The following is a 26,605-nucleotide window of genomic DNA, read 5'->3' as shown; positions in this document are numbered from 1 at the left end:
TTCACTTTTTTTATGTTTTTACTCACACTCGTACTCACCAGGTATGAGTACAACTATTTCAACTGTGAACCTTGTATTGACAGGTCTTCCTGCAAATGCAAGTTCGGTCAATACACAATTTATGGTGGCAAGAAGGACAGTGGGGAATGTTATTCTGACATCTGTTGTTGCGCTCGAGAGAGAATTGAAATTCCAGAGCCACCTCCCCCAAGAACTCCAACAAGAACTCCAACAAGAACTCCAACAAGAACTCCAACAAGAACTCCAACAAGAACTCCAACAAGAACTCCAACAAGAACTCTCAAGTTGCCGAAGACTCATGTGAAGAAGAAGCCTTCTGGTAAGTTTCTTATAGCCATCTATATGGCACGCTTTGAGTAAAAACATTTTTTTTTCTTTTTTGAATGAAGCAAGTTAAATTCGTCCCACACCAAACTCAATGGACCGATGAAGAGTTTCAAGCTATGGTTGAAGGTGTTGAGAACGACATAGACGGCGAACTTGAAGGAGCTCAAACCACAATTGCAACCAAAATTGCACAAGTCAAGGAACAGATAGCTCCACTTAAAGCTACCAAAGCTACTCTTGACCTCATGGATACTTACCGTTTAGAAGTAAAGAGTGGAATAAGACAATTAAAATTAAAACTCTTAAATTACGAAGCTATACTCCAGAAGTTAGCAGAGATGAGAAGACTTTACCAGAGCTACTTACATGTAAGGGACTTACCTTCAAGCAGTCCGACCAAAGATGAATTTTCTGACATTGTCCCAATTTTGTCCGAAAGTCAGCTCAGATGTTTTGAACTGCTCCCAACATATCCAGAATATGAACGTTTGCCTGAACTCTTCCGCAATCTCAAAAAACGTTTTTTGGTTCTCATGTTCGAAACTTTTATCGAAGAGACAACAAACGTTCAGAAGAAAGAACAAGATATTATTTAAACTTGTTGTATGACTTAACCGTCATAACAAGCTTTTTGAAGTAAAACCGTCATTCTCAAACCACTTCATTTTTTCGATGTCCGAACAAGCACCGAAGCCGAACACAATGGCAGATGTCCTTTCAATGTTGCCAGACAAGCGCCCAGTTCAAATTCAAATTTTGAATTTGAAAGCTCATCTGACAAACACCGAAGACTCTCCAAAGTAGTCTTATGACAGAGATGACCAATCTCAAAACCGATGTCCTCATGAACCAAGCTTCCAATGAGAAAACGCCTGAACGATTTCACGGAAACCTTGCACATTTACGCGAGAGAGAACGAGACCTTGCCAGACTCATCTACCGTTTCTTCGAAGAGATAGACGCCATCTGGAAGGTACTCGAAAGGACAGAACCTCCAACACCGTAATTCGTGAACACAGATTGAAGAAGGAATTGTCGAGAAGAAGAGGAAGAAGAGGAAGAAGATGAAGAAGAGAAACACGAAGAAGAGGAATTGGGCAACCCTTGTTGCCGATGACACTTACGAAATTTCCCAACCCTACCCATACAAAATCCGCAACAAGGAGACAGGCAAGGTTCTTACCCCAGTCCTCAACAACTTGGGACACTTGAACCTTAACCTTCGGAATCGCGGTTCAATCTCCATGGGCAAGCTTGTCGCAATTCAATGGGTTCCAAATCCAGACAAGAAGACGAGGGTCAGACACATTGACGGTGACAAGCTCAACAACCGTAAGGAGAACCTCGAGTGGTTCTAAGAGTAAAAAAATTTTATTTTAGGGGGAAACCCCGAGTAAATTTAGGTGTTTAGTATTAAGTGGGTTAAATTAAGGTAATTTGGACAATTAGTTCCCGACCTCTGAATTGGACTCTTTCGTCATCCCAGTTGCGTAGGAGGTCGTCCCAGAGGAGTTGGTAGAATTGCCAATCCAAGGACGATTTGTCCTCCCAGGCATTGAGGATGTACTGCTCGTAGAGTTCATGACCTCTGCCTTGCACCAGACACCCTCTCCCTTGGAACGTAAGGCTTCTTCGAAGTGCTCGAATGCGATTGGCTGCGGGACCATCTGAAATGACACTTTTTGTCCGTTTGGTCAATGTTCGTGTCTCGTGCCATAGTCGACGAAAATACAAACAAACAGGTTATATATGAGTTTGAGACCAAGAATGGTGTAACTCGACCTGTCCGATTCAAATTCGAATAAAAATTTTTTATTTCATGCAATGTTTTATTTCTGTGCCGTCTTCAAGTATGCCCCAGTACTTACGCTTGGAGAGGACATGAACTTCGGTGAAAATTTTGTCCAATTTGAATTGACCCATCTTTTCACCGACCATTCCCATTTCAATGAGTTTGTTATAGCCTTCTTCGTTCGTCATGAGTGCGTCAATGTTCTCATAGTAAACCTTCACTTTGGATTTGACTTCGGAGAAGAATTTGTTGTAGTTGTCAAGGACTGCCTTTGCGAACTGAGGGTAAGACCAATGTTCGACAATAGGTTTTAATGTGGTTACTAAGCCACTTTGACCTTGAGTGAATTCGTACTTCAAAACAAAAGGAGAAACCTTTCAACAAAGTTGTCGACCTTCTCATAATGTTTACTCTTCATCTCTTGAGGTTTCTTAATGGAATATCCCCATGTCGAATTCATAAGCAATTTGAGTGTCATTGCAAGTTTGGGGTTTGAAGCTTTCCTAATATCATACAGTTGTTGTATGACTTTTCCAACTGTATAGTTCCTTCCTGGGAACTCACCATCTTCGTTTGGAATTCCAGTCGGGATATATTGGACGAACCTCATGTACGCAGCGTTAAGGTCGACATAGTATATCTTTTCATCTGAGTCGAACTTGTCGCAACCAATGGGTCCAGTTCGTGGAAATTCAAGTGAGTCTCTTATCTTCTGAGAAACTTCGCCTGCTATCTCATAAACATCGTCGAAGCAACCTGTTTCATATAAAACCTTCTGACCTAACTCAGATGCTCTCCAATACAATTTGACGTCAATTGGATGTCTCAATGGAAGTTTGTTTATAGCATCTTGAAGTTCTTGCAACCTCATTGGAAGTTCTTCTGGTTCAGGTTGGTATCCGAACAATCCAACTCCTTTTGGAACTGTGTACTTCTTTTGTGCTAGAACTTTGTCTGGAACAACTTTTGGTCTTGCTAACAATGAAAAGTTTGTTTCGTCTTTTGGTACAAAAGTTTCTGTCAGCTTGTCATCTGGAATTGGTTCCAACAAACCTTTCTCGAAAAGAATGTTTACAGCTCTGACAATGTTGCACTTGCCTTTTCCGAACAATGGGTTTGTAAGACTTTCGTTCAACATGAAGTGGTTGTGGACAATTACAATCTTCAACCATGGTAAGTCTTTGTCAACAACATAGTCGTCATGTGAAGAACCTTTAGCTGTAGGTATGTTGACTCGGATATTGACATTTGCCAACGGTGCAATTTTTGCCAATTGACCTCTGAGAATGTACCTTGTCTTCACACATGACTCAAGATACTTCATCTTCTCTTCTGAAACAAGACCAGAGTTCCTGAGACATGTAAGAATGCAAGGTTCATTGACAATTGTTTCAATTGAATTGTAAATTCCATACCTTGTCAAGTCAATGTCAGACTTATTTATGAACGGGAAGTATCCAGCATGTTGTCTGACTGCTTGAGGGTTAGGTTGGTACCATTCGAACTTGACACTTGCAATTCCTTCAATTGCATTCAAAATGTCTGAGTCGGAGTCAACCATTTGTTCTCTCTTTGTAGTCTTGAAAGCGTCAAGAAGCATTGCAGCTGTTGTGACATTGCCATGTGCATAGTAAATGTGACCGTCCAAATCTGTTACGGTTAGTCTGAGATTGTATCCTTTCTTATTTCCGTCTTGTATGGCAGCAAGTACACCCATGAAGCCTTCTTTGTTCTTTCCTTCGTCAAAGTTTACTGTAAAGGTTCGACCAGATGTAATTTGACTTCTAACTTCACGGTACTTTTCATATGCATATCTTGTTCTTTCCATGGGAGCATGTTTGTCTTCACCTTTTCCTTTTTTCCTTCTCAAAGGATGCAATTGTTCGTCATGTTTCCAGTAGAATCTGGCAAAGCCGTCGTGTCCTTCAACTTGAGGTTCACTAACATCGAAAGGCATGTCCATAAGACGTTCTTCTTCTAACCTCTCTAGTCTGTTTGGATAATTTGCGCGTGCTGTTTCTAAGTCCATCTCGTAGCGAAGACCAGACAGTTTGTCATAGACTTTTATTGGCTTTCCCTTCCTATATTTAAACTTCTTCGAAACTTTCCAACCATATCTTTCTAACTCTGCTTTTATTCTAGCAGATTTTCTATCCATTCTATATGGGGGCATTTTTATAAAAATAAAAAAATATTTTTTTCTTTACTTTACATAACCACCGGCTGCCATAAGTCTTTGACGCCAACCCATACCAGCTAATGAAGGTTGACTTAAACTTTGGTTTTGGTTTATCTTCAGTTTTTGGTTTTTCTTCTTCTATCGGTTTTTCGTCACTTTTCGGTTCCTCTGACTTTACCTCACTTGCAGGTATGGTTGTGTCGTCAACATCTTCATAAATATCATATGCCATTTGTTTTTGTTTTCCTTTCAACTTTTTGTGTTTGTTGTAAAGTTTAGAATATTTCGACTCTAAGTCAATGAGATGTTCTATAATGAACTGTTGGTCAGTGAAGTAAACTTTTCCATCTGTTGTCTCGAAAGCTCCTTCAGACTTCAATATTTTATTTGTGAGAGTCTGTTTCTTTTTTGAGATACTAGCCGTTCCATTTCTATGAAAAGTGACTTTATAGTTAGGGTTTGTATTTCCAGACCTGGCACTTTCTATTATTGAATTTTTCTCTTCATCTGTAAGTTCTTTGACAGGTTTTGACAATGGTTCTGAACTTTTTGTTTGTGGTGTCAAATCTACCGTTTCAACTTCTTCGGTCATTTCATCTCAGTAAAAAATTTTAGTTTGGTTTGTTTTCAACTGGTTGTTTAGGTTTTTTAAGTCGGTCTAAAACTTCCTGAGGTATAGGAAGAACTTGACAAACACGTGGTTGTGTAACTGCTGGAAGTCGACAAATCCATCTTGAACCCATTTGTCTCAATGCTGTATTGTTCATTTCATCTCAGTAAAAAATTTACATTCCCCACGTTTGAGGCGGTTGCGGTTGGTTGTTGTTTACCCACTGTTGTGCATGGTTATATCCTCTGTTAAAGAATCTTTCACCTTGGTCCATATAGTGTCCTGCTTGGTTATAGTAGTCATTTGCTTTGTTATAGTAGTTTCCTGCTTGTCTTCCTACATTGTCCATCCATCCTTGAACTTTTCCTCTTGTTTCAGGATTTGGAATAAGATTTGCTGCATCTCGTGCTACTCCCAACCTTTCTGTACAGTTTGTATAATAGGTTGTGCTTTCTCTTTAAGTATACCTAATGTACTCAAAATCTTCCTTCCAATTCCAAATGCACCTCTGGCTATTGTTCCCACTGCGGGCAAAAATCTGGATGCAACTCCTGCTAATGCGCCAAATAAACCCATTTCTTAGGGTAAAAAATGACGAATCCAAACAAGGACCCCTATGTTTCTAAGCAACAAAGAAAGCACTCATGATAAAAATCTTTAGTTCAACACCAAATGCTTGGTTTATGGATATCTTGGAAAACATTCCGAGGTATAGAGAAGATGGACCACCATACTGGCTAATATTTGTCGGTCAAAACACAAGATACTGTGAAGCCATACCATTACAGTCCAAAAATATTTTAGATGTGAAAACTGCTTTGACAATATTCGTTGACAAATACCATCCAACAAAACTGACATCTGACTGTGAAAGTTCTTTCAAATCAGACGATATTAAAAACTATCTGCGTTCAAAAAATGTAAACCAATATTTCATTGTCGACCAAAACCATTCTGCTCTTGGTGTCATTGACAGTTGTATAAAAATCTTAAGAGACTTAAACCAACCACAAGGTGGTGAGGTAGATGAAATGTCATATGACGACAAATATAGACACTTCTCCATGGCAAAGATGAGACAAGTTTTAAATATTTACAATAGCCGTAAACAAAAAGGTTTGGGAAACCACTCCCCGAAGAAATGAAAAACAACCCGACTTAGAGAAAGACTATATATTTAATAGTTTAGTCAAAAGAGACAAACAAGAAAGAATGCCAGGCTTCAAACTTAAGAAAGGTGACAAAGTAAAAATAGAAATACCTAAACGCGACCCATATGAAAATACTATTGACTATGACAACAATGGGAACTCGACAGGTACTCGCATTCGTGTTCGTAAAAATAGAAGAAAGTATACAAGAGAATATTATGAAGTTTTAGGCAAACATGGCAAAATGTACAGACTGCAAGCAGAAGATAAAACTACTATTGTCAGACCTCGTTTCAAACTTGTCAAAGTTCAAGGTGGTATACTTTCAAAGACAGTTCCTAACAAATATAAGACAACTCCTGACGAATATGCTAAAGAAGTTGAAAATGACGACTAAGCATTTCTATACCATGCGTAAACTGTCATGTAAGGTGGCATGTAGTCTTTACTTTGTCCCGTTGTTTGCGTATATCCTGAAACGCGATGTGTATGGCTTCCTCCTCCCTGAGTGTCACCCAGTAACAATTTATAGCAAACTTAACGTCGTCTTTAACATCATATCCTTTACCTTTTGTCATTCCTGCCAATCCCAATATCTATGCTTATGCCAACCTGCTTCAGCTGTAGTTAAATTTATGTAGTGACTGTGTGCAGGTAAGTTTTCACCTGAAATCGTTTTACTTCCACCTGTTTCCTTTGAAGAGTTTGCACAATACAAAAACCTGTCGACTATTTGAGTCCAAGTTCCAAAACCAAGTACTACTTCTGGTCTGGTAGAGTTCATTGACGTATAAATAGAACCTATAGGATATACTGTTTGAAGTATTTCTGTCTTTAATGTTTGAAGCTCTGTTTTGTCTGCTTTTTTATATAACTTTTCTTCAAGTTCATTTACGTCAGAGATGCTATGTCTATGATATTTTTGTGGGTATGTTCCTTCTGTCCATGCGAAAATACGTTCTTTTGTTGCATCTACATATCCTTTTATCCATGTCGAGTCTGCTTTTGTATTCCTTAACTCTGTAACACCTTTCTCAAGCTCTTTCAACTGTTGTCCATCTTCCATTAAACCTCTGGTATGACTTGAAACCGTTTGTGTCAACATATCTACAGTTTCTTTGTCGGCTTTAAGGTCTAAACATCCTGAAACCCACCCTGTATTGGCTTTACCTTCTAAAATCTTCGATGTCCGTTCATGGTACCATTCAACCCTTTTTATAATTTCATTGTCTTTTTCATCCACATATTCCTTATCTGCCTTCTTCACTAACCCACTAGCCAGATATGCTAACTCATCGTCAACATACTCTTTGTCAGCTTTCTTTTCAACATCCTCTTTTGTTGCATATGTTGCATCTGCTCTGTCATGTTCTTCTTGAACTTTTTCAATGACATACTCTTTGTCAGCTTTGTTGTCAATATCTGCTTTCAAAAGAAGTTCATCTATAGGTTTCTCGTTTAAAGTTCTTTTTGTTGGATTTATACAGACAGTATGGTTCTTATTGTCTTGAAACAGAAACTCGTCTGTCATTGGGTTTATCGTCAGTTTTAAGTTTCCTTCTTTCAATGACTCAGATATCTTAGAATAGTTTGAAAAGTTTGTTGTGTTCTTATTTAGAGCTTGCATAATGAGTTGTCGGTTGTGTTGTATTTCTCTCATAGACGCTGTTTCATTTGACATTTTTATTCTAGATAAAATATGCTTTCAATAGAAAAAGAAAATTCAAGAGTTGCTACAACTAAACCATTAGATGAACTTTTTACGAATGTCGGTCAAAAGTTTGAGACAGAGACCGTAAAGCATGAAGGCTATCGTTTTGACTACCCATTAAGATGGCTAAGAGACCCATCTGTCACAAAAGCTATTGGCTTTCGTAGAATGAAGTTTGTGTCTGTAGAAGATAAAAGTTTTCCATTTATTGTAAGGTTTCATATAGATTATATATCTGAAGGGAAACGAAAAATGTGGGAAGAAATTGAGCTAATACAAGTTGACCTTTCATCTTCTCTACAGACTGCGTTAAAAAATATAGAAGATAAAATAAATTCATGTTATGCAAAATATGCTGATGAATATGCAAATACCGAGAGCACACTTTATGTGAGAATTGTATATGACAAACAAAATTCACAAGTGTCATTTCAAATCTACGAAGACAATCCAAAGAAAGACGAACAAATATATACAGAATTCACTGCAATGTCATGGTATTATTTGCAAAGAATGTTAAATCAGAAAGTCGAACTTCCTTTAGCAAATATTTACAGTCGATATGCAAGAGATGAACCATATTTATTTAAAGATGTTTTCGACCCAGCTGCTATTATAGTTCATGCTTCATTTTCTGGCGCCCAAAACTCTTTTTTATGCTTGGCAAATGACTTTTACGAAAAACCTACAAAGCTATATGAACCACCAAGTGGAAGTATTTCAGACTTTCAAGTATGGTTTACAACAGATGGAAGAAAGAGAATAATTCCATTATACCATGCGTTTTACTTAGAACTTAGTTTCATATACAACTACTATCGAACGGTAAAAATATAATTTTTTAATACGGTTGAGGTGTTGGATTTGGTTGCCAACTAGACTGTGGTGCAGGTTCAGGCTGTTGTATAACAGGAGCTTGTTCTTCTGGTTCAGGGTCTTTAGGTATAATACCAACGAACTGACCTACTCTTTTACCAATATTTTTGACACCGTTCCAAATTCCTCTTCCGACGGTTTTTATTCCATTCCATATACCTCTTCCAACATTTCGAAAGAAGTTTCCTATCTTACTGAAGAAACCCATTTTACTATATGTAAAAATCTAATGTCCGCCTAGTCTCTTACGTTTCCTGTTGAGTTCCATAGCATTCTTTAACTGGAGCTCATACATTCTGTTTCTCCTCTGGTAGAAAACATATTCTGGGTCAACTCCTGTGTTCGCGTCATCTGCATAAAGTTGTTTATATCCCACTTCAGGGTTTGTATAAAACTCTTTCCATCTCATATTTGCATACCATGGTGGTAAGCCTAACGCAGCGTCATTTGACATGGCAGTTTGCATTTGTACATCTGTTGGCACTTGACCATAGTTTGCCATTGCAGTTTGTATTCTAACTTCATTTGGAATATTCTCTGGGTTTGGTTGTCCAGGTTGCTGTGCATTCGCTAAGTTCTGTGCGTCCATTTAATATTAGATAAAAATATCTCTTACGAGTACATATACTGGACATTTGCAGGCATTGGTTCATCTTCATATTCTCTATATCTTTCTGCCACGTCAAATAAGTAAATGACACAATGGAAAAAACCTAAAACAAGTAGTCCTATTTCAAACCACATTTACTTACTAATAAAATTTCTTTGTTATGACACTTTCTCCAGTTTATAGGACCTCTCTCATATTCTATCTTGTCATATATAAACTCATAGTCATGTATGTCCTCTAACCATCTCATAACGGTTTCCAAACCACTTTTATCGGATGTAAAGTAAAAGCATGGATGGTTATGTAAAACGTCTAAAGTTTCTAAAGAGTCTCTCAAAGTCCAGTCTACTTGGTATTGAAAATCCCATGTGTTATAGAACGGCGGGTCCACTATAAAGAAAACATTTTCCTTGTCTTTATATTTTTCATACAAATCTGTCCAATGACATCTCACAAACTCTATACCCTCAATATATTTTTCTATGTCCTCTTTGAAAACATTTGTATAGTTAAGATATAAAACTTTTGACATAAGTGTTTCAATGTCATGAACTCTTATAGCACCACTATATAATAGTCTAGCAGATATACTATCCCAGTCTATATATTCTGCTTTTTTCAAAACCTCTCTCACAATATCTTTCTTATCTAATGGTATACGTTCCATCTTACCTATAGGTATCTTTTCTTTTAACTCTTTCAATATTTTGTTAGTGTCTGGAATATGTTTGAGACGGTTCATATAGTTGTCGAAGTCATTGCATATAATCTTTGAGTCAGGAAATACAGTATGGCACAAATGGGATATATAGAAACTTCCACCGAACAAATCTACAAATGTTAGACCATTCGGTAGTTTCTTAAGTTCTCTCAATAGAATATCTTTACATCTACTCTTATTTCCAAAGAAGGGTAACGGTGGTTTTGTGAAATTCATTTTATATTTAATAAAAATGTTTTTACCCCAAAAAGTGACAGAAAAGTGACAAAATATGTACGAAGAAGTCTTGAAAATTCAAGAGGGTAGAAAAGAGGTTAGAAAAGAGGTTATATCTAACCTTCTACCCTAAACATTATTTTTGTCTGATTTTACGAAGAAGTCTTGACAAAACATGAAAACATATATATTTTGTGAAAAGCTCCTGGAAGACCCGTATATAAGAACTTCATTTATACTAAACATCTTCAGGGGCTAGAAGGGGCGCAGCCCCTGGAAGCCCCACTCCCTTTTTTTTTTTTTTTTTTTTGACATAACAATGATAATGCTATACATGTATTCTTACTAAGGTGTTGATAGATGGTTGATCGTGAATCATCAGTTCCGATTTTTGAAAAGGAAATTTATCAAAAAAAATCTCAAATTCCTTCAATAGTCAATTGAAATCATAAATCCTTAAACAATAAATGAATAGTGATCAATTCAATTTTTGAGAACTATCGGTTTTAGAATTTTAAAACAAAAATGACGGTTAAAGATAATTTTTTTATCTCACATCACTTATTTTTTAGAAATATATTGTAAAAACATAAATACAGAAATATTAATCAGGAAATTTGAAATCAAAAGGAGAAATTCGATTATTTTCCCTTCAAATTTCAATTTTCCATGAAATTGAATTCAATCATCATAACTATAAGAGGCATATGAAAATTTTATGAAATTTCACTTGAACTTGATTTAAAAACGATGATCGATCACTTCACTTAAATGTCTGTTGTCATCAACCTCCCAGATGCTCCACCACCAATTGGCCCATACTGCCTCGCCCGCCTTTGTGGCAACACACTTTACACATCAGGCAATGTAGCTCAGTCTGCTGATGGCACAGTTCCAAAGACAATCGGAGAGCAGACAACCCTTTCTCTTCAGAACATGGAAAAGGTCATCAAGGCTGCAGGCATGGACAAGACAAACGTTGTCAAGTGCAACTGCTACCTCGCCAACATGGATGACTTCGCTGAAATGAACAAGGCCTACTCTGCCTTCTTCGGCGATCACAAGCCATGCCGCTGCTGCGTCCAGGCTGGCAAGCTCTGCGACCCATTCCTCTTTGAGGTTGAGTGCATCTGCTACAAGGCTTAAACATTACGTTATCTTCAATTATATTTTATATATGTTTTTTCTATGAGTATTATATATAATGTACAATGTTTTGAGTTGTTGAATTTATATTAAATAAATTTTCCATTTATTATTTTAAATTTTATTCTGCCTTTTCATAGATTTAAGATATAATAGTTATTGTGATGTGTCTTCAATTAGTTATTTTAAAAACGATAAGGGTAGTATAAAATATATTTTACAAATACAAACATAAACCGGATAATTAACTTAGCCAAACGGAAAGCGCTAGTCCGAAAACACAAATAGGTGGATAAATACTCGGTACATCAATTTCAAGTGTTGATTTGCATACGCGACGAACCATAATGTATGGAATTGAATCATCTTGATTCACTAGAATACAATTCTTGATACTTGGAATAATCTCGCGGTTCAAAAAAGAAAGTTCCCATCGACCAGTATTTGAAAGTTTAGGCTTTAAAGATACTAGTTTACGGGGTACGAATTCAACTTTTTCGAACATATTAACGACTGTTTCTCTTGGTGTAGATTTTGATTCTTGACGAAATTCTACAGTCATTATTTCACTGCCAAATTCTTCATCTTTGCGTAGAGAAAATAATTGATTTGAATCTGTAACTAATAAATAAGCCGCAAATTGTTTCTGTGAAAAATGCATATCACTGCCTGAACTAATTGGTACCGATGATGTTGGTCTTCGAGATTTTGTTTTTGTATGGAATAATGGATCGCCGTCGTAAGAGAGCTGAAAATGAAATCTTTTTCCTTTCCAGCCAATTTCATCAGTCTGTGTAAATCTGTATGTTATAAATCGTGAGTACATGTTAGATCTAATTTTTGAAGTATCAATGGGAGGAAAAAATCTTGGATCACGTTTTTCATTAATATTAAATTCTTTAGAGGTCGTTTTATTTTCGCAGTTACCTCCATCACCTGACATGTGATCAAATACAAGTCCAGATGAGTTCTCCGATGTATCATCAGATGTCATTGAAAACGTATTTTTGAGGAATGTAAAGAAAAATTCTAAACCCCTATCGAGGGAAAGATTGAAAGACTTAACCAAGAACAGACTATTGGTACTAAATAGACCCCAATCTGTGCATGTTGAACATAGAGATTCGATTTTATATCAGTTTTTCAAGAATGATATCACGACTCAATTTAAAAATTGAATATTAGATGGACAGAATAACTTCTCTTTCTTTTTCTTTGAAAATCATTACTTTAATTCACTCAAAATCTAAAGAAAATCGAGTTCAATATTAAAGTAAATGAAATTTCGAGCAGAAATGTGAAAAAATGTTTTTTAACAGGCTACTTATTGCAAATAGAAACAACAAGTTTTCCCAAAAAATATTTCAAAAATCAATTTATTTTATCAAATTTACAGAATTTTTCTTCAAAATTAGAAATTTAAATATTTCTTGGAAAAATGAGATATGTAAAATGAATTTATAATGAGATTTCTATAATTTTTACACATAAAACATTAAGAAATTGATTGAAATTTGAAATTTTGATTTAATTTCCTAATATTTAACAGAGATTATATATTATTTTGTACTGCCATTGGCTCAAAAAGAAAGAACAAATGCTATATAAAAATGACAGAAACTATTTCTAAATTATTTATTATAAAAGAAAATATCTATAGAATATAGAAACTCTATTGAGGAACATATGGCTTAAGGAATGTCTTCTCAGCGATCTGACCGAAACCTGTTGCAATAAGAACAGAAATTGTTTCAGTAAGAGCTGTAATATTTGTTCCGAGTTCACTCTCCTTCTGCGTAAGGTTCTTATCTTTCAATATCATGTTGAATGTGTTTGCATAGCTCAATCCGCCCATTGCGCCAACTAAAAATACAAATAAGAATTCTGACCAGGTCGTCATCCAGTGGAGCATTGCTTGCGATAGCCAGATGCAAAAGTTAAACATCTGGAACAAAGCCATGTACGTAAGATGTGGAAATTCGAAGAAAGTAAGAGTCGAAGCGAAAAGTAAAACTGCGACGTGCTGGACGAGAAGTAAGAGTGGAAAGAAGTATTTGTGAGTCTTTTGGAACTCTTGTGTATGAGCGCAATCGTAAAATGCAGAGGCAATAACATATTGAGCAAAATAAACAGTATCACAAGTAATTATATAGTAAATGATCTTACGAAGATAAGACCAAGACCAAACCTTAACCTTTTCATCTGGATGAGTTGGTTCAGTTTCTTGCTGAGATAATAAAGCGGTTGAATTTAATTGCTCATTTCCTTTCTTCTTTTCTCTAAGTATAAAGAAGTATGAGCAAAAGTAGATGGCAACTAATGGAAGTAATGATAAAAATGAATATTTGTAATCGAATTTGAATGAAATAACGAGAATTGAGAATAAACTTCCTAATATACCAGCAGTTCCAGTTCCAATTCCCCAGAATTTCATTAGCGAAGATTTATTTATATATGCCAAGTATCCCAGAGTTACGGATTCGCCAAAATTACATGAAAACCCGACGAAGAGGATGGAAATTAAGCATGTCCAAAACTTTGGAGCATATGCACATCCAATGAGACCAATTGCCATTAAAGAAGCATTTGTGAAGAATCTAAAATCGTATGTGAAGTTTAATGCTGAGAATAAGGTATTGACAGATCCAGCAAAGAGTCCGCAAAATGTGCAAGCCATGTCGACAGCAGGTACAGCTCCTTTTTCATTATAATGTTCAACGATTCTTTGAGCACTTGACATAACGATTAAGAAAAACAGGTTGTTAACTGTACCTACAAATGTCATTGCAACCTTTTCTAGGCATGTTGCCGGCCTATCTTGGGTTTCCATATTTATAAAAAAGTGACAGATCATCTTGGTAAAAAAGACATCAATCATAAATGGATTTTTACATTCGAAACATTCATGATTAGCAAAAATTCATATAGATTTGATACAGACAATGAAAATTAATATTAATTTTTGAATTCCAACGTCCAAAAAATGGTTTAGATAATATGGGTTAACATAAATATTTACACATAACTATGTGGTATAATATCCTTCATTGGAATGAAACAATCTGGATAAAAATGTGGAGATTCAATTCCAGAACATAGTGAACTTTCATCTCACCAATAAGGATAGTACATTGGATTCTTCTGGTAAATGCTGTCTTCTGAAAAGAACTTTAACTTCTCCTGGACAATCTTCTTTTTGTGCCAACAAATCAAATAAGGAAAATCTATAAAATTGATATAAGGACAGTAACGATTGTGCATTATAGTTATTGATGCTTGGCTTATATCACCATACATTGATACCACAAAGTGACTTATTCCATTGAAAAATATACAAATCTCTGATTGAATCCTAGTTCCATACAATAATTTAACGATATTCATGATATGCAATTGCCATTATCATTTTATTTGATTAAAATCTGGAGGCGCCAAATTTTGGCGCCTTCCTCTCAATTCTGGCGCCAAAAATTTTTAAACTGAAATGAACAATATCTGGGAACATGCCTTCCTTTTAAAGCAACAGCCAAGTGGGAAGGTTTGTGTTGAACAGATGCAATCAAATTCAATCATAGAGCTTGGCCTCAACGATTTAATTTTCCAGATATTCATCAATAATCAAGCAATGTACCATATTGACAGGATTTTTGCTATAACTTCAGACCCTTACGTTTTACATGTTTGGAATTTCCACTTCCACAACGAAAATTACGCTATTGTAATTTCGACACTTACGTCATTTCATTCACTCTTTATCAATTTGCTGAAGAATATGCAAGACTACTTTGGAAATGTTGACAAAAATCAAGATGCTACATGTCGCTTTAACATAATTATGTCATTTATTTCATCTTGGCTTATTAACGAGAACAATCAAGTATCTGCTCTCGGCATCAATGGTCCTGGCATATATTCAGCATCAGACATTGGATTTTCTTCATTTGAGCCATCTTTATACTTTAATAGTAAGACTGATTACGTCTCCTTATGGAAATCAGTAATTCTTAACAATCGAATTCTAATTATCTCAGAAAATGTCGAGGACATTGCCCCGGCGGTCTTTTCTGTCATTGGCCTGTCTTCACCGTTTGAATACAAAGGGAAATATCTAATCACAACAAACCAATACGATAAACGTATATCAAATAACAGATTGAACTACTCTATTGTTGGTGTAGTTGGCAAAAACATCAAAACTGCCGAATTTCAGAAATATTTTAGTAATATAATCAAAGTAGAACCAAACTCTGGAAAACTTAACGATACAATCATAGTTCATAAAAAGATGAAGCTTTTATATGATGAAATTTGCGTTATATCAGATAGAAACCTCGAAAATGATCCATATTATGAATTATTGAACAAAAGGATCATAACTCCAGATTTGGATGCAATCATATGCGATAAAATGAAACAGAAAACTCTTACTGTACCAGAGCTAATGACTCTTGAGACAACAGAAACCTTCCAATATTGGCTACATCAAAGAATTTACCGTAGCAACCTTAGGAATTCATTTTTAAGCGTTATTCCAAGCGAAACAGTTAATTCATTATCAGATGATGACTTGGATAAGGCTTATGGCCATATAATAGCTCTCAGAAAACTTTTTCAGAATGATTTCCATTTTCAACATGTTTTGAGGAAACACAAAACACTCATTGCTAGAAGAATAGGTATGAATAATGTCCACTCATACTCTTCTGACTCAAGCTTAAGCTCTTCATTATAACATATTTGATTTTTTTGTGGGGTCTTGGTTTATTGTTGTATTGTTAATAAATGTGTTTGTTTATAGCTAATTGATTATTGTTACTTCTTCAAATGTATATGAACTGCATATAAATTTAATCTCTATTGGAAAGAGATTATATAAGAGGCAGATTACTGAGTAGTAATACTTTCATAGAACACTCTGGCATCTTCCCTTTCCTAATCCATATTAAAATTTAGAACTGTAGAGTTCCGGTATTTTACTTTTTTTTTAGAATTTGAAAATGCAAAAGAATTCTGATTTATTTGGATCTTCCAAAATCCTAGACAGTCTTGGGTTTCCTGTAAGCAATGCTTTTCCTTCATATGATGATGAGAATTCAGCTAAAATCAAATAAATTTTAGTATTTTCAAATACTGGTAAGTTTGTATCAATAAAACCAGAAAATTGTGAAATGGCTAAAAGAGGGGAATGCGTGTTACCAAATATTTCATCTATCGCACAAATTGATAATAAAAATTTTTCAATAATTGCTGAAGAATCAGAAGTTAATATAGTTACATCAGAAGATTCAGAGTTTAAAATCGATAAAATACCTGTCACCAATACAAAATCAGTACATTTAACTAAAGAAAATCAAATTTTGTTAATTAATAACAAATTATCTACGAAAATCTACAAAAATCAGACTGACATTGCTAACTTGTTTGATGAGCAACCTCAATCCGAGTACATTTCATCTATTCTCGTTGACGAAACCCTTTATATTTTTTCGGACAAAATTTTCTCAGGAAAAGTACAAGAAAACTCTACAATTTCGACTTACACACCAAAAAATTACACAGCTTCAAAGGTAATTCATTACCAAAATGATTCTTTTTTGGTAATCTCAAAAGATAAAAAGAAAGTACTTTTATTGTCAACCAAAGACTCAGAAATGACAGTTACAGAAGAACTACAGTCAACAACAGACATAATTGACGTTTTAATCTTTGATACAGATAAAATCTGTTGTATTTCAGAACACAACATCATACTACACAAGATAGGCGAGTCCAAGTCATTTAGAAACACAATTAATCCGAAATATACAATAAATTGTTCGAATTATCTTCCGAATAAGAATCTTTTAATATTTGGAACGAAAGAAGGTTCAATCATCATTGTCAAATCAATCTATCAAGAAGACAACACGTTTTCTGATTCTGAAATCTCTTATTTGTATAATTTCCATGAATGTCCTGTTGTTAACGTATTTCCACTTACAAACGATAGAATTTTATCGATCGGCCAAAATGGAACATTAGTTCTTTGGGAAAATGTTGTTCCATGGTGGAATGTGCCAAATACTGTTTCTTTGTTATTAAATACCAAATGATACCATCATAAGTAATATGTAGTTGTACCTTAACATTATTTGTTTCATCATTTTCTTTTAATCAAAGATAATTTTTGATTATTTTAGGTATCTGATCAAATTAACTACATTTAACTTAATGCCTTATTTAAGAGAAATATAATTTGCTTTTTAACTTGTTTGAAAGAATAAATTGCCTTAGATAATTTTAATATTTTTTTCTTCTTCCCTTTCAATGCACTTAAAAGAACTTTAGAGCAATAAACATACATGTTTAACATAGAATAATATCTACAGCTCACCAAAATACGTGTTAAAGGTACGACAATCCTGATGAAAAAATGATAGAATTACTATAAATGGTGCAAAAAGCTGTAAATATTTAGGAATGACAAATGGAAAAATTGTGTGTCCATATGTATGCAATCTGATATAGATTGAATAATGAGATTTTAGTTATAATATGATTGCATATAAAAATAACTTTACAAATAATTTCCCTATGTTATAGATATCAAAATTCTTTTAAAATCTCAAATATTCACGAATATCTTATAAAAATGAGCCATTATGATTGCAATACTAGTCCACAACATTATACTCCAATAGCATATAATATATGCTAGATCAAATATATCTGAATTTACTATCAAGCAGCATAAACGCATATAAAACACATCAAAAAAGATGTAAATTATGCTGAGAAAGCTTATTCTGTTAGTATGAGTCTAAAAATAGATTTTGCATTAGTAAATAAATTTAATTACCACTAATTAAATTCACTAATTCCCACTTTAATATTGATTTCAATTAAAAGTTGAAGAAACAGTCTTCAATAAAGAACAATATAGTTCCCTAGTCCAAACGTATAATATCCACATATCAGAAGTCCAAATCAGATCAATAGCAATTTTCTGAAAACGATGTAAATGTTTTTTTGAAATGTTTACAAAAAACAAGGAAAAAAAAATTTGAAAAAAATGAGGTCCCGTGGAAGTGGAAATTGGAATCCCAATTCTCCATATTCTCCACCACGAAGCGGAAATCATTCACCTGTTCGAGATTTGTTTCGTGCTTCAAGTATTTATTCACCAAATGGAAATTCAGTTCATTCAGAGTACCGAACAACGAAAAAACAATCAATTAAAGAAAAATATACACTTCCAGATGAAATAATACATCGTAGCAAATACAAACCAGTGTTAAATAAGTCTCCAGTTTCATCTCCCTCAAAAGGCTCTCCAATTAAATCAAGAGATTCACCATACAAACAACAACAGTCACCAAAACTCGTTGTTAGCCTGACTGAACGCTTAAAACAAAATGGTGTAATTAACGATACAAGATCATCACCAAACAAGCGTTCTGAGCATATGGATCCAATAGAACGAATTAGAAAATTACTTGAGGAGATTGCTTCTGACTCTGATTCTGATAATGTTGAAGATATCATCGATTCAATTCATGCTGTTGCGGATGGAAGGATGCCAAAGAGCTCCTGTAAGTATTTCAGCAATATTGATTTACCACAGACTCAATATATTCCACCAAAACCTAAAATCGAAAATATACAAAAAGAAACTCCTCCAAATAACACTCCTAAGTCTGTTCAACAATCCCCTGCTACCACTAAGAAGTATCCTCCTAAGAAACCACTTAATAATGTGATAATTTTGGGAGATTCCGAAGATGAAATTCCAGATGTAGTCAAAAGAGATATAGAAGACACATTAGATGTTAGCCCTATCAAGAAGAGCACTACTACACAAGAAAAGCAAGCAGAAACAGTTGAAAAACCACAACAAAAAGCTCCATCACCAAAACAACCACATGTAAGTCCAAAATTCAATGTTGGCGAGGATCTTTACAACCAGGTCTCATCATCGTTGAAAGAAGATGACGTGAAATCAGTTAATAGTCAGAAATCTGGAAAATTAAGTCCAGGAAAACGACTTTATGCCCTATCGACAGGTCAGCCCATCGAAGAAGAAGAGCTGCCTCCTGTTCCTCTCGACAACGTTGTTTCTTTCGATAATGTTGAGAAACCACAAGATTCTCACAAAGATGCCATCGAAGAGATCCTAAATCTCGACTCAGTGCAAGATCTTGAGTCAGAAAGGGAAATTCGACAGAGAATTAATAAGATTATGAAAGAAAATGGAGATCCAACGGTAGAAGAAGAAGACGAAGAGGAAGAACTCCATAGTCAGATACAATCTCCATCACCTGAAGAGGAAGAGTACGTTTCCAGCCCTCCTGCTCCAAAATTTGAAAAATCATCTCAAATTAAACCAAAAGTTGAATACAATTCTGCGGAGGAAATCAAAGGGGATCTCGAAATAAACGACATGATCGAGATCAAAAGCCAAACAGAGGAAGAATCGGAATTGGATAACGATGATCTCCTTGAATACGCGGACAACATCATCCACAAAGTGAATCCTGATAAAGTAGAAGTCGAGAAAGAGAAGATTCCAGAGGAAGATGAAGTAGAAAACAACGATGACTCCGATGCTATTAATTTTGTCAATGGATACATCGTCAATGCACCAACAGTCGATGATCCAACAGTTGGTGGCAAGTTTGTCGACGAAGACGAAGCCAACAACGACGACGACAAAGATTTCGAAAATATTCTCCAAAAAATCAAAGGAAAACAAGAAACAACAGAAGGAAATGACGAAACAAACACACCTAAAGAAGATCTACCAGGGAATGTCCCACCAAAACAAGAAAAAGAAGTCAAATTTGAAGTTCCAATCAAACTTGACAGCAAAGCATATAATAACGAAAACAATCCAACAAATGATCAGGAAGAAGACATAACACGTTCAAAGGATGAGTTTGTTAACGATGTCATTAAGTCAATTTCGCAAAAAGTTGAAGAAGTCATCAAAGAAGATGATGAACTTGCCGAAACCGAACAGAAACAAGATGAAGAAGGAATATACGTATTAAATGACAAAGAAAACGAACCATTTGATGAAAAAATAAGTGACGCACAAATAAAAGACGAAATCAAATACGCTCAAGAAGATTCAATCGAAGAAATGAACGAAGAAGAAGAAATCAAAACAACTGGTAAAAGTGGAGAAAATGTTCAACAAAACATTGAAAACAAAGAAGAAATAAAAGAAAATATTGAATCAACAGATAATAATAATAAAGAAGAAAACAACAAACATCAAAATGAAGAAGAAACAAAAGAAGATTTCGGAAATAAAGAAGAAGTTATTGATCATGAAGAAAAAGTAGAAACTATTGATGGCCAATCTCCTAAAGAAGAAGTTCCTAAGGAGGAAACTATAAATGATCAAACACTTAAAGAAGAAGAAGTCCTTGATCAAGAAGAAAAAGAAGAGGTATCGAATCAAATTCAAGGAAAAGAAGAAGAAATCAAAGAAGAAGTTATTGATAATGAAACATCCAATCAAATTAATGAAGAAAAAGTAGAAGTTGAAGAAAACAAAGAAGAATTTCCCAAAGAAGAAGAAAAAGTAGAAACTATTGATGATCAAACACTTAAAGAAAACAAAGAAGAAGTTATTGATCAAACTAAAGAAGAAAAGGAAGAAATTCCTCATCAAGAAGAAAAAGTAGAAACTATTGATGGTCAATCTCCTAAAGAAGAAGAAGAAGTTATTGATCAAATTCATGAAGAAAAATTAGAAGTTGTAGAAAAGGAAGAAGAACTTCCTAAACAAGAAGAAAAAGAAGAGGTATCGAATCAAACTCAAGAAAACAAAGAAGAAGTTATTGATAAAATTAAAGAAGAAAAGGAAGAAGTTGAAGAAAAAGAAGAAACTATAAATGGGCAAACACCAAAAGAAGAGGAATTATCTAATCAAATTGAAGAAAACAAAGAAAATGTAAATGAAACAGAAGAAACACAATTGAATGAAGAGCAAAATGGAGAAGTCGAAGAAATTCCTTCTGAAGATGATATTTAGTGACTAATAATTATCATAATTATTTATTCTTGTTATTTTCTTTATTATTCTATTAAAAATGTTAGTTTTTTTGCATTCTTATTGATTTGTTATAACACTCAACAACAACAACAGATCCATTTAACATAATTTCTCTTCATTTTGGATCAAATTTCAGCTTCAAAATGGAAGGGAGTAGCAAATAATGTTGCAAAAATGTGGGGTATGATAAACAAATTCATGAGGGGACGGCTGCTCGACTTCTAACAGTGGTAATCCCACATCTTGATCATAGTTTCAAAAGATCAGCATTCTGGATAGATATAATGAAGAATGTTTTTGCTTATCTCCGCTATTTGTAAATTTACACATTTACTGCATCCTTATAAAAAATTTCTATATAAACCCCAGTTTCTAAACTACTGTTCAGATTATGAAACATGGTTTACAATCTATCACCCTATTCAGAAACGAAATATTTTTTTTTAGTTTTTTATATTTTGATTGGTTCAGGATAATTCCCTTTTGATATTAGCTAATATCTCTCCCTTAGCAGATAATAAAGTTGTGTTTAAGGGAAAGAAGATTCCAGAGGAAGAAGAAGTAAGAATCAACTATAATCCCCGCAATTTTGAATTTTCTCAACCGTTACAAGATTAATAAACTAGTTGCTGATAGTTCACCAAGTTGCCAACAGGTACTAGCACTGCAATCAAGATAATTTTCCAAAAGTTATTGAAATAATCAATAAAATGAAGAAACAGCTGAAAACGAAGAGAATCAAACAGTAACTCATGTCGACAAAGAATGTACCGAAGGAAATTACCCATTAATTACCATATAAAGCGATTTTTTTGAAGATAATACATCTAATCTAGTTTTCAAAGTTGAAAAAAATCAAATTTTACAAGATGATTCAACAGAAGAACAAGGGAACCAATCGGAGAGTCAGAGATTTCAGATGAATGCCTAGAAAAAAGAAAAAAGAGCCAGTGGCGGGACTCGAACCCGCAACCCCAAGATTAAGAGTCTTATGCTCTATCCGGTTGAGCTACACAGGCTTTACATTTAAGAAATAAAATTTTAGAATGAAATAAGAAATCTTTTCCAATTCAATCTCCTTTCAATTTTTTTGAAGTTTGACGGATTTAATCTAATTATCCAGAAAATATGAGGTCAGATGAATGCTCAGCTACATTATTACAATATTCTATAGATAAATAGTTAATTCTAGAACCAAGTTTATCATAGAAATGATTATATGAGTTGATACAATTCTTTATCTGTTCCTAACAATTTTCGTTCCAGTCTATAGATCATTTTCTGCTTCACACAGCTAAAAACATCACAAAGTCATTCATAGGTTTGAATTTTTAAGGGAGTATTTAGGCCTAAATGACATAGTTTTCAATTCTGTTGATTAAGGTTAATTTTCAATTATGATTCACGCCCGTTTTTAAAAATTTGAAATAAAGTCAGATGGGTGTGAGTGCACCCTTAATTATTAATATGATCGCTAATTTTTCTCCGTCCTTTACTTCGATAGTTTCTATTTTTGATAATACCAACAATACCATTAATATCTTCTTTTAAGTAAGGCGAAATATTTTCTCCAAGACATGATATCAACTCTTCAGAACTCATTGGTTGAATATATGATAAAATCCACATCTCTTTATCTAAAGCTATAAAATTTGGAGACTCATCCTCTAAATATGCCTTTTCATCCCTCCATAATAATAGTTCTTCTAGAATCTTTAGACCATTGCTATTGAGATTTCCAAATTTTGAGCATAAATGAACTACAAGCTCCCTTGCCATTTCTTTTGTGAATTTTTGATGCATAAATTCTTCTTTTTCATGAACATTCATTTTGTTAATTATATTTAAATCTATTTTTGATTTAATTGTAATTTTAGGGAGGACATTAACTCTTCTAACAGCAATATTAATTAATTCATCTGTAAAAGGTCTTATTCTCCAATCAACAACACATAATCCATCAAATTCTTGCTTAAAAATGTGTTCTAAACTTTGAGTATTAACTAATGACAAATCTACATACGGATATACATAAATCCCTAATGATTCATGCATTATTTTGAATAATTCTTTGTCAAAAAAGATTTTAATAATTTCTTTGTTATATAATAATTCACTTAAAATGCCAGTACAACATCTTAATTTAAGTAAGTCAATAATAAAAATCCCAACATATGGACTATACAGTACTATCAGACATGGAAATGGTATATAAGTTCTAACTCTATGTATTTCAATTGAAATAAATAATGTGGTCATACTTTTTAACTTGAAAATAACACGTTTTAAATCTTCCTCTTTATCAATGAATTGATATGAAAAATCTGATTTAAATGAACAAAGAGTGAGAAAATCAGGAGTGAAAGTTATTTGAGGAAACTGTGGAACTTCTGAATAAGTTGAATTATACTTAAGAGGTTTTGCAATCGATTTTGAATAATAAAATATCCTTCCATTAATTTCTTCTTCAATGATATCATTATCTTTCGATTCATTTAAACTCAAAACATTTTGTTTCTCGTTAATGAATGAGCTATCCAATAGTTTCGTGATTGCTAATTCGCATCTATTTTCGATAATGTTTTTATTAATGTCATCATTAATAGGATCTATAAAATCAACAGTTAATTGCGTGATATAGATGACTTGAGCTTGAATTGAATTTAATTTTTCCATTATGCTGTCATCTAATGTCTCAATGCTATAATCAGTTCCAACTGGAAGTTTGTTTGCAGTTTCAGTCAAATCTTTTAGAGCAGTGATCAAATCATCTACATCAATCATGAGAGTAATACTTCAATAATGAAAATGAAAAAGTATTGTTAAGAATCATGATTTTAGACTAATTAGCTATATAATTGTGGATGATAACTTATCTGGTTTAATAGATTAGATGATAATTTGAACAAAATATCTTAAGAATTCCACACCAATACGAAATATTCGTGTTTTTGCCCCAATCATGACAAAATGTAGCACTCCCAAAGGTAAAAACAATAAGAGAATATAATTTTCCGTTTTCAAAAAAATTCAACTAATATGGGAAAGGAAAACGCATCAAAGAGGATCGCTGAACAAATTGAAAAAATTAAAACCGACACAACAGCAGAAACAGACAAATTAAGAAGTCTTCAAAAGGAAGCCATTAAAACTCTTAAATACGAAATTGCAGCTGATATTGCAAAGAAAATCGAAGAAATCAACAAACATGCTTCAGAAAATAAGTTTGCAATCATAAGAAACGAGTTTATTGATGAACTTGTAACAAGTTTGGAAAATAAAAATCAAGAATCAGAAGATATTGAAGCACAAAAGCGTTATGACGAATTAAATATCAAAATAAAATACGACAGACTATTTCAAGATCTCAAAAAACAACAAATTGTCAGTTTATATCAATTTGAACAGCAATTCCTTAAAGATAGAGATACAGAATTTAATAGACGCGATCCAGAACAAATTGAGTTACGTGAATCTTCAATCCGCGCAGCAGAAAATGGAGATTTTGAAACTGCTATGAAGTTAAGAGATGAAGCTGTTGCTCTTGGTATTTCTAAAATGGAGAAAAAGACAGAGCAACTAAATCAGCAATTTGAAACAAAAAGGAAAGAGCTTTTAACTAAATTTGGAAATGAAATTTTAGGTTTGACCAGACAATTAAATAATGAACAGGCAGAATACACTAAGAGATACACTGACAAACTCAGTGATATGAAATCTACAAGAGAAAATAGCTTAAGTGCTCTAACTCAACAATATATGAAATTTGCCAGTAAATTTTTACAAGATGAAGCTGCAGTCAGAGGAGCAAACAAATTACAGGAGTTATATATCAATTTCTGCAGAGAAAATAACTTGAAGCCTGCTCAATTCCATGTTGAGCAAAATCTCACAACAAAAAAGAAACTTGGAAAGACAACAAAGTAATTTTATTGTTATTTTTTTTTATTTTGTCTTATACAAATAAAAATGTTTATATAATTATAGTGGGAGCCGATTCCAGCTATGGTCCACCAAGAGATTATGGCATTTTTGCATTTTGGCTGGATAAGTTTTATTGTATTATGATTCTGTATTGTAATCAGGTTATATACTTTCATTAAAATTTCTCCAATGTTTTCAATTTTTTTCGATCAAGTGTGATTTAGAACAAATAAGTTGGAGGTTTTGTTGCACATTGTTTATGTAGAATACATTAATCAAATTGGAGTTTCCTTCAACATACCATTAGCATTTGTTGAGGAGTGCACTAACAGGGTCATTGAATAAACAAAAATTTCGATTTGAAAATCAAACTTCATTTCAATAGATGATTGTGAAATAGAGGATATATTCACTTCATAATCACAAAAATTTAAAAAAGGACAAACAATGCATTTAGAATTCAAAGGTAATCGGGCTTGATTTATCAGTATTAAATGGTATATCATTTGCTATTTTGGTGTTGAATTTCGAAGTATCTTTATGTCGATACTTTCCATTAAACTATTGATCTTTGTTAAAAAAATTATAGATAAATCGTTTATTAAAATAATTTTTTATATTTTCCCTTTTAAAATATCTCTGATCCACAAATGTTCGTAATCATCACCATAAAGACAAATGCATAGGTCCGGCTCAAGTCCAATATAATGGGTTCCAAAATCAGGGGCCCATGCATCTCTGATAGCAATTGACAATCTATGTACAGTTTCAAGATTATAAGGTACCCATTCACGTGTTTCTGGATCTCTTAGCAAAAATTCTTTTCGTTTAGCTTTATCAACATCTTCTTGGACACGCCTTAGTTCATCTTCAGACAAAATTCCTTTATGCTGTGGTATGAAAACATGCTTCATATATGTTTTGAAAGCTTGATAGTATATGTTTGTTCCAGCTCTGAATTGATATTGTTTTGCTTTCCAAAGTGTTTTTGTGAACAATCCAGGAATTGTGTCTTCAAATGAGAGAGTTAAATGATTAAGTATAAAATACTCATGCTTTTTTCTGATTTTGTTCTTCTTTTTTAAATGAAGGGGGCATTCAATCATGACATCTTCAAAAGATGCATATGATAATTTAAGTTCGGTATTTTTACCTAATAATAATGGATCAATTTTATACATACATCTTATTACAAATTGCTCGAATAAACCCAAATCTTCCCATATCTCGTTAGGATCATGATTCATTAAAATTTTTGATCAAATTTTATCGTCATCTA

General features: G+C 33.7%; 17 protein-coding genes, 1 non-coding gene and 1 pseudogene across 19 annotated transcripts, besides 2 other annotated features; 8 read left to right on the top strand and 11 right to left on the bottom strand.

Annotated features, from left to right (window-relative positions):
* Positions 1-7,641: part of a mobile genetic element that runs on past the window's edge.
* On the top strand, positions 13-381 carry TVAGG3_0617560 (uncharacterized protein; the record flags this gene model as incomplete). The annotated part of the gene is made up of 1 exon (XM_051240228.1): positions 13-381. One exon carries the CDS (start codon positions 13-15, stop codon positions 379-381), a length of 369 nt encoding a protein of 122 aa, XP_051086815.1.
* TVAGG3_0617550 lies at positions 405-1,706 on the top strand (annotated as a pseudogene). Its single transcript has one exon. A coding segment is annotated over exon 1 (1,302 nt).
* Positions 2,557-3,740, bottom strand: TVAGG3_0617540 (DNA/RNA polymerases family; the record flags this gene model as incomplete). The annotated part of the gene is made up of 1 exon (XM_051240227.1): positions 2,557-3,740. A coding segment is annotated over one exon (1,184 nt), but the record flags the coding sequence as incomplete, so codon positions are not given.
* TVAGG3_0617530 (uncharacterized protein) lies at positions 4,344-4,911 on the bottom strand (the record flags this gene model as incomplete). The annotated part of the gene is made up of 1 exon (XM_051240226.1): positions 4,344-4,911. A coding segment is annotated over one exon (568 nt), but the record flags the coding sequence as incomplete, so codon positions are not given.
* TVAGG3_0617520 (uncharacterized protein) lies at positions 4,931-5,086 on the bottom strand (the record flags this gene model as incomplete). The annotated part of the gene is made up of 1 exon (XM_051240225.1): positions 4,931-5,086. One exon carries the CDS (start codon positions 5,084-5,086, stop codon positions 4,931-4,933), a length of 156 nt encoding a protein of 51 aa, XP_051086812.1.
* A 138-nt stretch (positions 7,642-7,779) lies between the features above and the next one.
* TVAGG3_0617500 (uncharacterized protein) lies at positions 7,780-8,628 on the top strand (the record flags this gene model as incomplete). The annotated part of the gene is made up of 1 exon (XM_051240224.1): positions 7,780-8,628. The coding sequence occupies one exon, from the start codon at positions 7,780-7,782 to the stop codon at positions 8,626-8,628; it is 849 nt and encodes a 282-aa protein (XP_051086811.1).
* Positions 8,629-8,632: 4 nt separating this feature from the next.
* On the bottom strand, positions 8,633-8,875 carry TVAGG3_0617490 (serine threonine-protein phosphatase family; the record flags this gene model as incomplete). Its single annotated transcript, XM_051240223.1, has 1 exon — positions 8,633-8,875. One exon carries the CDS (start codon positions 8,873-8,875, stop codon positions 8,633-8,635), a length of 243 nt encoding a protein of 80 aa, XP_051086810.1.
* An 18-nt stretch (positions 8,876-8,893) lies between these two features.
* On the bottom strand, positions 8,894-9,256 carry TVAGG3_0617480 (uncharacterized protein; the record flags this gene model as incomplete). The annotated part of the gene is made up of 1 exon (XM_051240222.1): positions 8,894-9,256. The coding sequence occupies one exon, from the start codon at positions 9,254-9,256 to the stop codon at positions 8,894-8,896; it is 363 nt and encodes a 120-aa protein (XP_051086809.1).
* A 139-nt stretch (positions 9,257-9,395) lies between these two features.
* On the bottom strand, positions 9,396-10,214 carry TVAGG3_0617470 (phage tail repeat-like family; the record flags this gene model as incomplete). Its single annotated transcript, XM_051240221.1, has 1 exon — positions 9,396-10,214. The coding sequence occupies one exon, from the start codon at positions 10,212-10,214 to the stop codon at positions 9,396-9,398; it is 819 nt and encodes a 272-aa protein (XP_051086808.1).
* A 771-nt stretch (positions 10,215-10,985) lies between these two features.
* TVAGG3_0617460 (endoribonuclease L-PSP family) lies at positions 10,986-11,381 on the top strand (the record flags this gene model as incomplete). The annotated part of the gene is made up of 1 exon (XM_001319357.2): positions 10,986-11,360. The coding sequence occupies one exon, from the start codon at positions 10,986-10,988 to the stop codon at positions 11,358-11,360; it is 375 nt and encodes a 124-aa protein (XP_001319392.1).
* A 216-nt stretch (positions 11,382-11,597) lies between these two features.
* Positions 11,598-12,372, bottom strand: TVAGG3_0617450 (uncharacterized protein; the record flags this gene model as incomplete). The annotated part of the gene is made up of 1 exon (XM_001319358.1): positions 11,605-12,354. The coding sequence occupies one exon, from the start codon at positions 12,352-12,354 to the stop codon at positions 11,605-11,607; it is 750 nt and encodes a 249-aa protein (XP_001319393.1).
* A 592-nt stretch (positions 12,373-12,964) lies between these two features.
* On the bottom strand, positions 12,965-14,190 carry TVAGG3_0617440 (arginine transport; the record flags this gene model as incomplete). The annotated part of the gene is made up of 1 exon (XM_001319359.1): positions 13,033-14,190. The coding sequence occupies one exon, from the start codon at positions 14,188-14,190 to the stop codon at positions 13,033-13,035; it is 1,158 nt and encodes a 385-aa protein (XP_001319394.1).
* Positions 14,191-14,842: 652 nt separating this feature from the next.
* TVAGG3_0617430 (uncharacterized protein) lies at positions 14,843-16,146 on the top strand (the record flags this gene model as incomplete). The annotated part of the gene is made up of 1 exon (XM_001319360.1): positions 14,845-16,092. The coding sequence occupies one exon, from the start codon at positions 14,845-14,847 to the stop codon at positions 16,090-16,092; it is 1,248 nt and encodes a 415-aa protein (XP_001319395.1).
* Positions 16,147-16,528: 382 nt separating this feature from the next.
* On the top strand, positions 16,529-17,452 carry TVAGG3_0617420 (WD40 repeat-like family; the record flags this gene model as incomplete). The annotated part of the gene is made up of 1 exon (XM_001319361.1): positions 16,529-17,452. One exon carries the CDS (start codon positions 16,529-16,531, stop codon positions 17,450-17,452), a length of 924 nt encoding a protein of 307 aa, XP_001319396.1.
* A 935-nt stretch (positions 17,453-18,387) lies between these two features.
* On the top strand, positions 18,388-21,537 carry TVAGG3_0617410 (uncharacterized protein; the record flags this gene model as incomplete). The annotated part of the gene is made up of 1 exon (XM_001319362.1): positions 18,412-21,381. One exon carries the CDS (start codon positions 18,412-18,414, stop codon positions 21,379-21,381), a length of 2,970 nt encoding a protein of 989 aa, XP_001319397.1.
* Positions 21,538-22,347: 810 nt separating this feature from the next.
* On the bottom strand, positions 22,348-22,421 carry TVAGG3_0617400. The gene has a single exon. It is a non-coding gene; the product is annotated as a tRNA-Lys (tRNA).
* A 316-nt stretch (positions 22,422-22,737) lies between these two features.
* Positions 22,738-22,857: a mobile genetic element.
* TVAGG3_0617380 (3'-5' exonuclease protein) lies at positions 22,858-24,186 on the bottom strand (the record flags this gene model as incomplete). The annotated part of the gene is made up of 1 exon (XM_001319363.1): positions 22,858-24,186. The coding sequence occupies one exon, from the start codon at positions 24,184-24,186 to the stop codon at positions 22,858-22,860; it is 1,329 nt and encodes a 442-aa protein (XP_001319398.1).
* Positions 24,187-24,425: 239 nt separating this feature from the next.
* TVAGG3_0617370 (uncharacterized protein) lies at positions 24,426-25,506 on the top strand (the record flags this gene model as incomplete). The annotated part of the gene is made up of 1 exon (XM_001319364.1): positions 24,442-25,329. One exon carries the CDS (start codon positions 24,442-24,444, stop codon positions 25,327-25,329), a length of 888 nt encoding a protein of 295 aa, XP_001319399.1.
* Positions 25,507-25,940: 434 nt separating this feature from the next.
* Positions 25,941-26,573, bottom strand: TVAGG3_0617360 (uncharacterized protein; the record flags this gene model as incomplete). The annotated part of the gene is made up of 1 exon (XM_001319365.1): positions 25,941-26,573. One exon carries the CDS (start codon positions 26,571-26,573, stop codon positions 25,941-25,943), a length of 633 nt encoding a protein of 210 aa, XP_001319400.1.
* Between the last annotated feature and the right edge of the window lie 32 nt (positions 26,574-26,605).

Source organism: Trichomonas vaginalis, chromosome III (genome assembly GCF_026262505.1).
Source record: "Trichomonas vaginalis G3 chromosome III, whole genome shotgun sequence".
Taxonomy (NCBI): domain Eukaryota; phylum Parabasalia; order Trichomonadida; family Trichomonadidae; genus Trichomonas; species Trichomonas vaginalis.
This window is presented reverse-complemented; position numbering and strand designations above follow the sequence as displayed.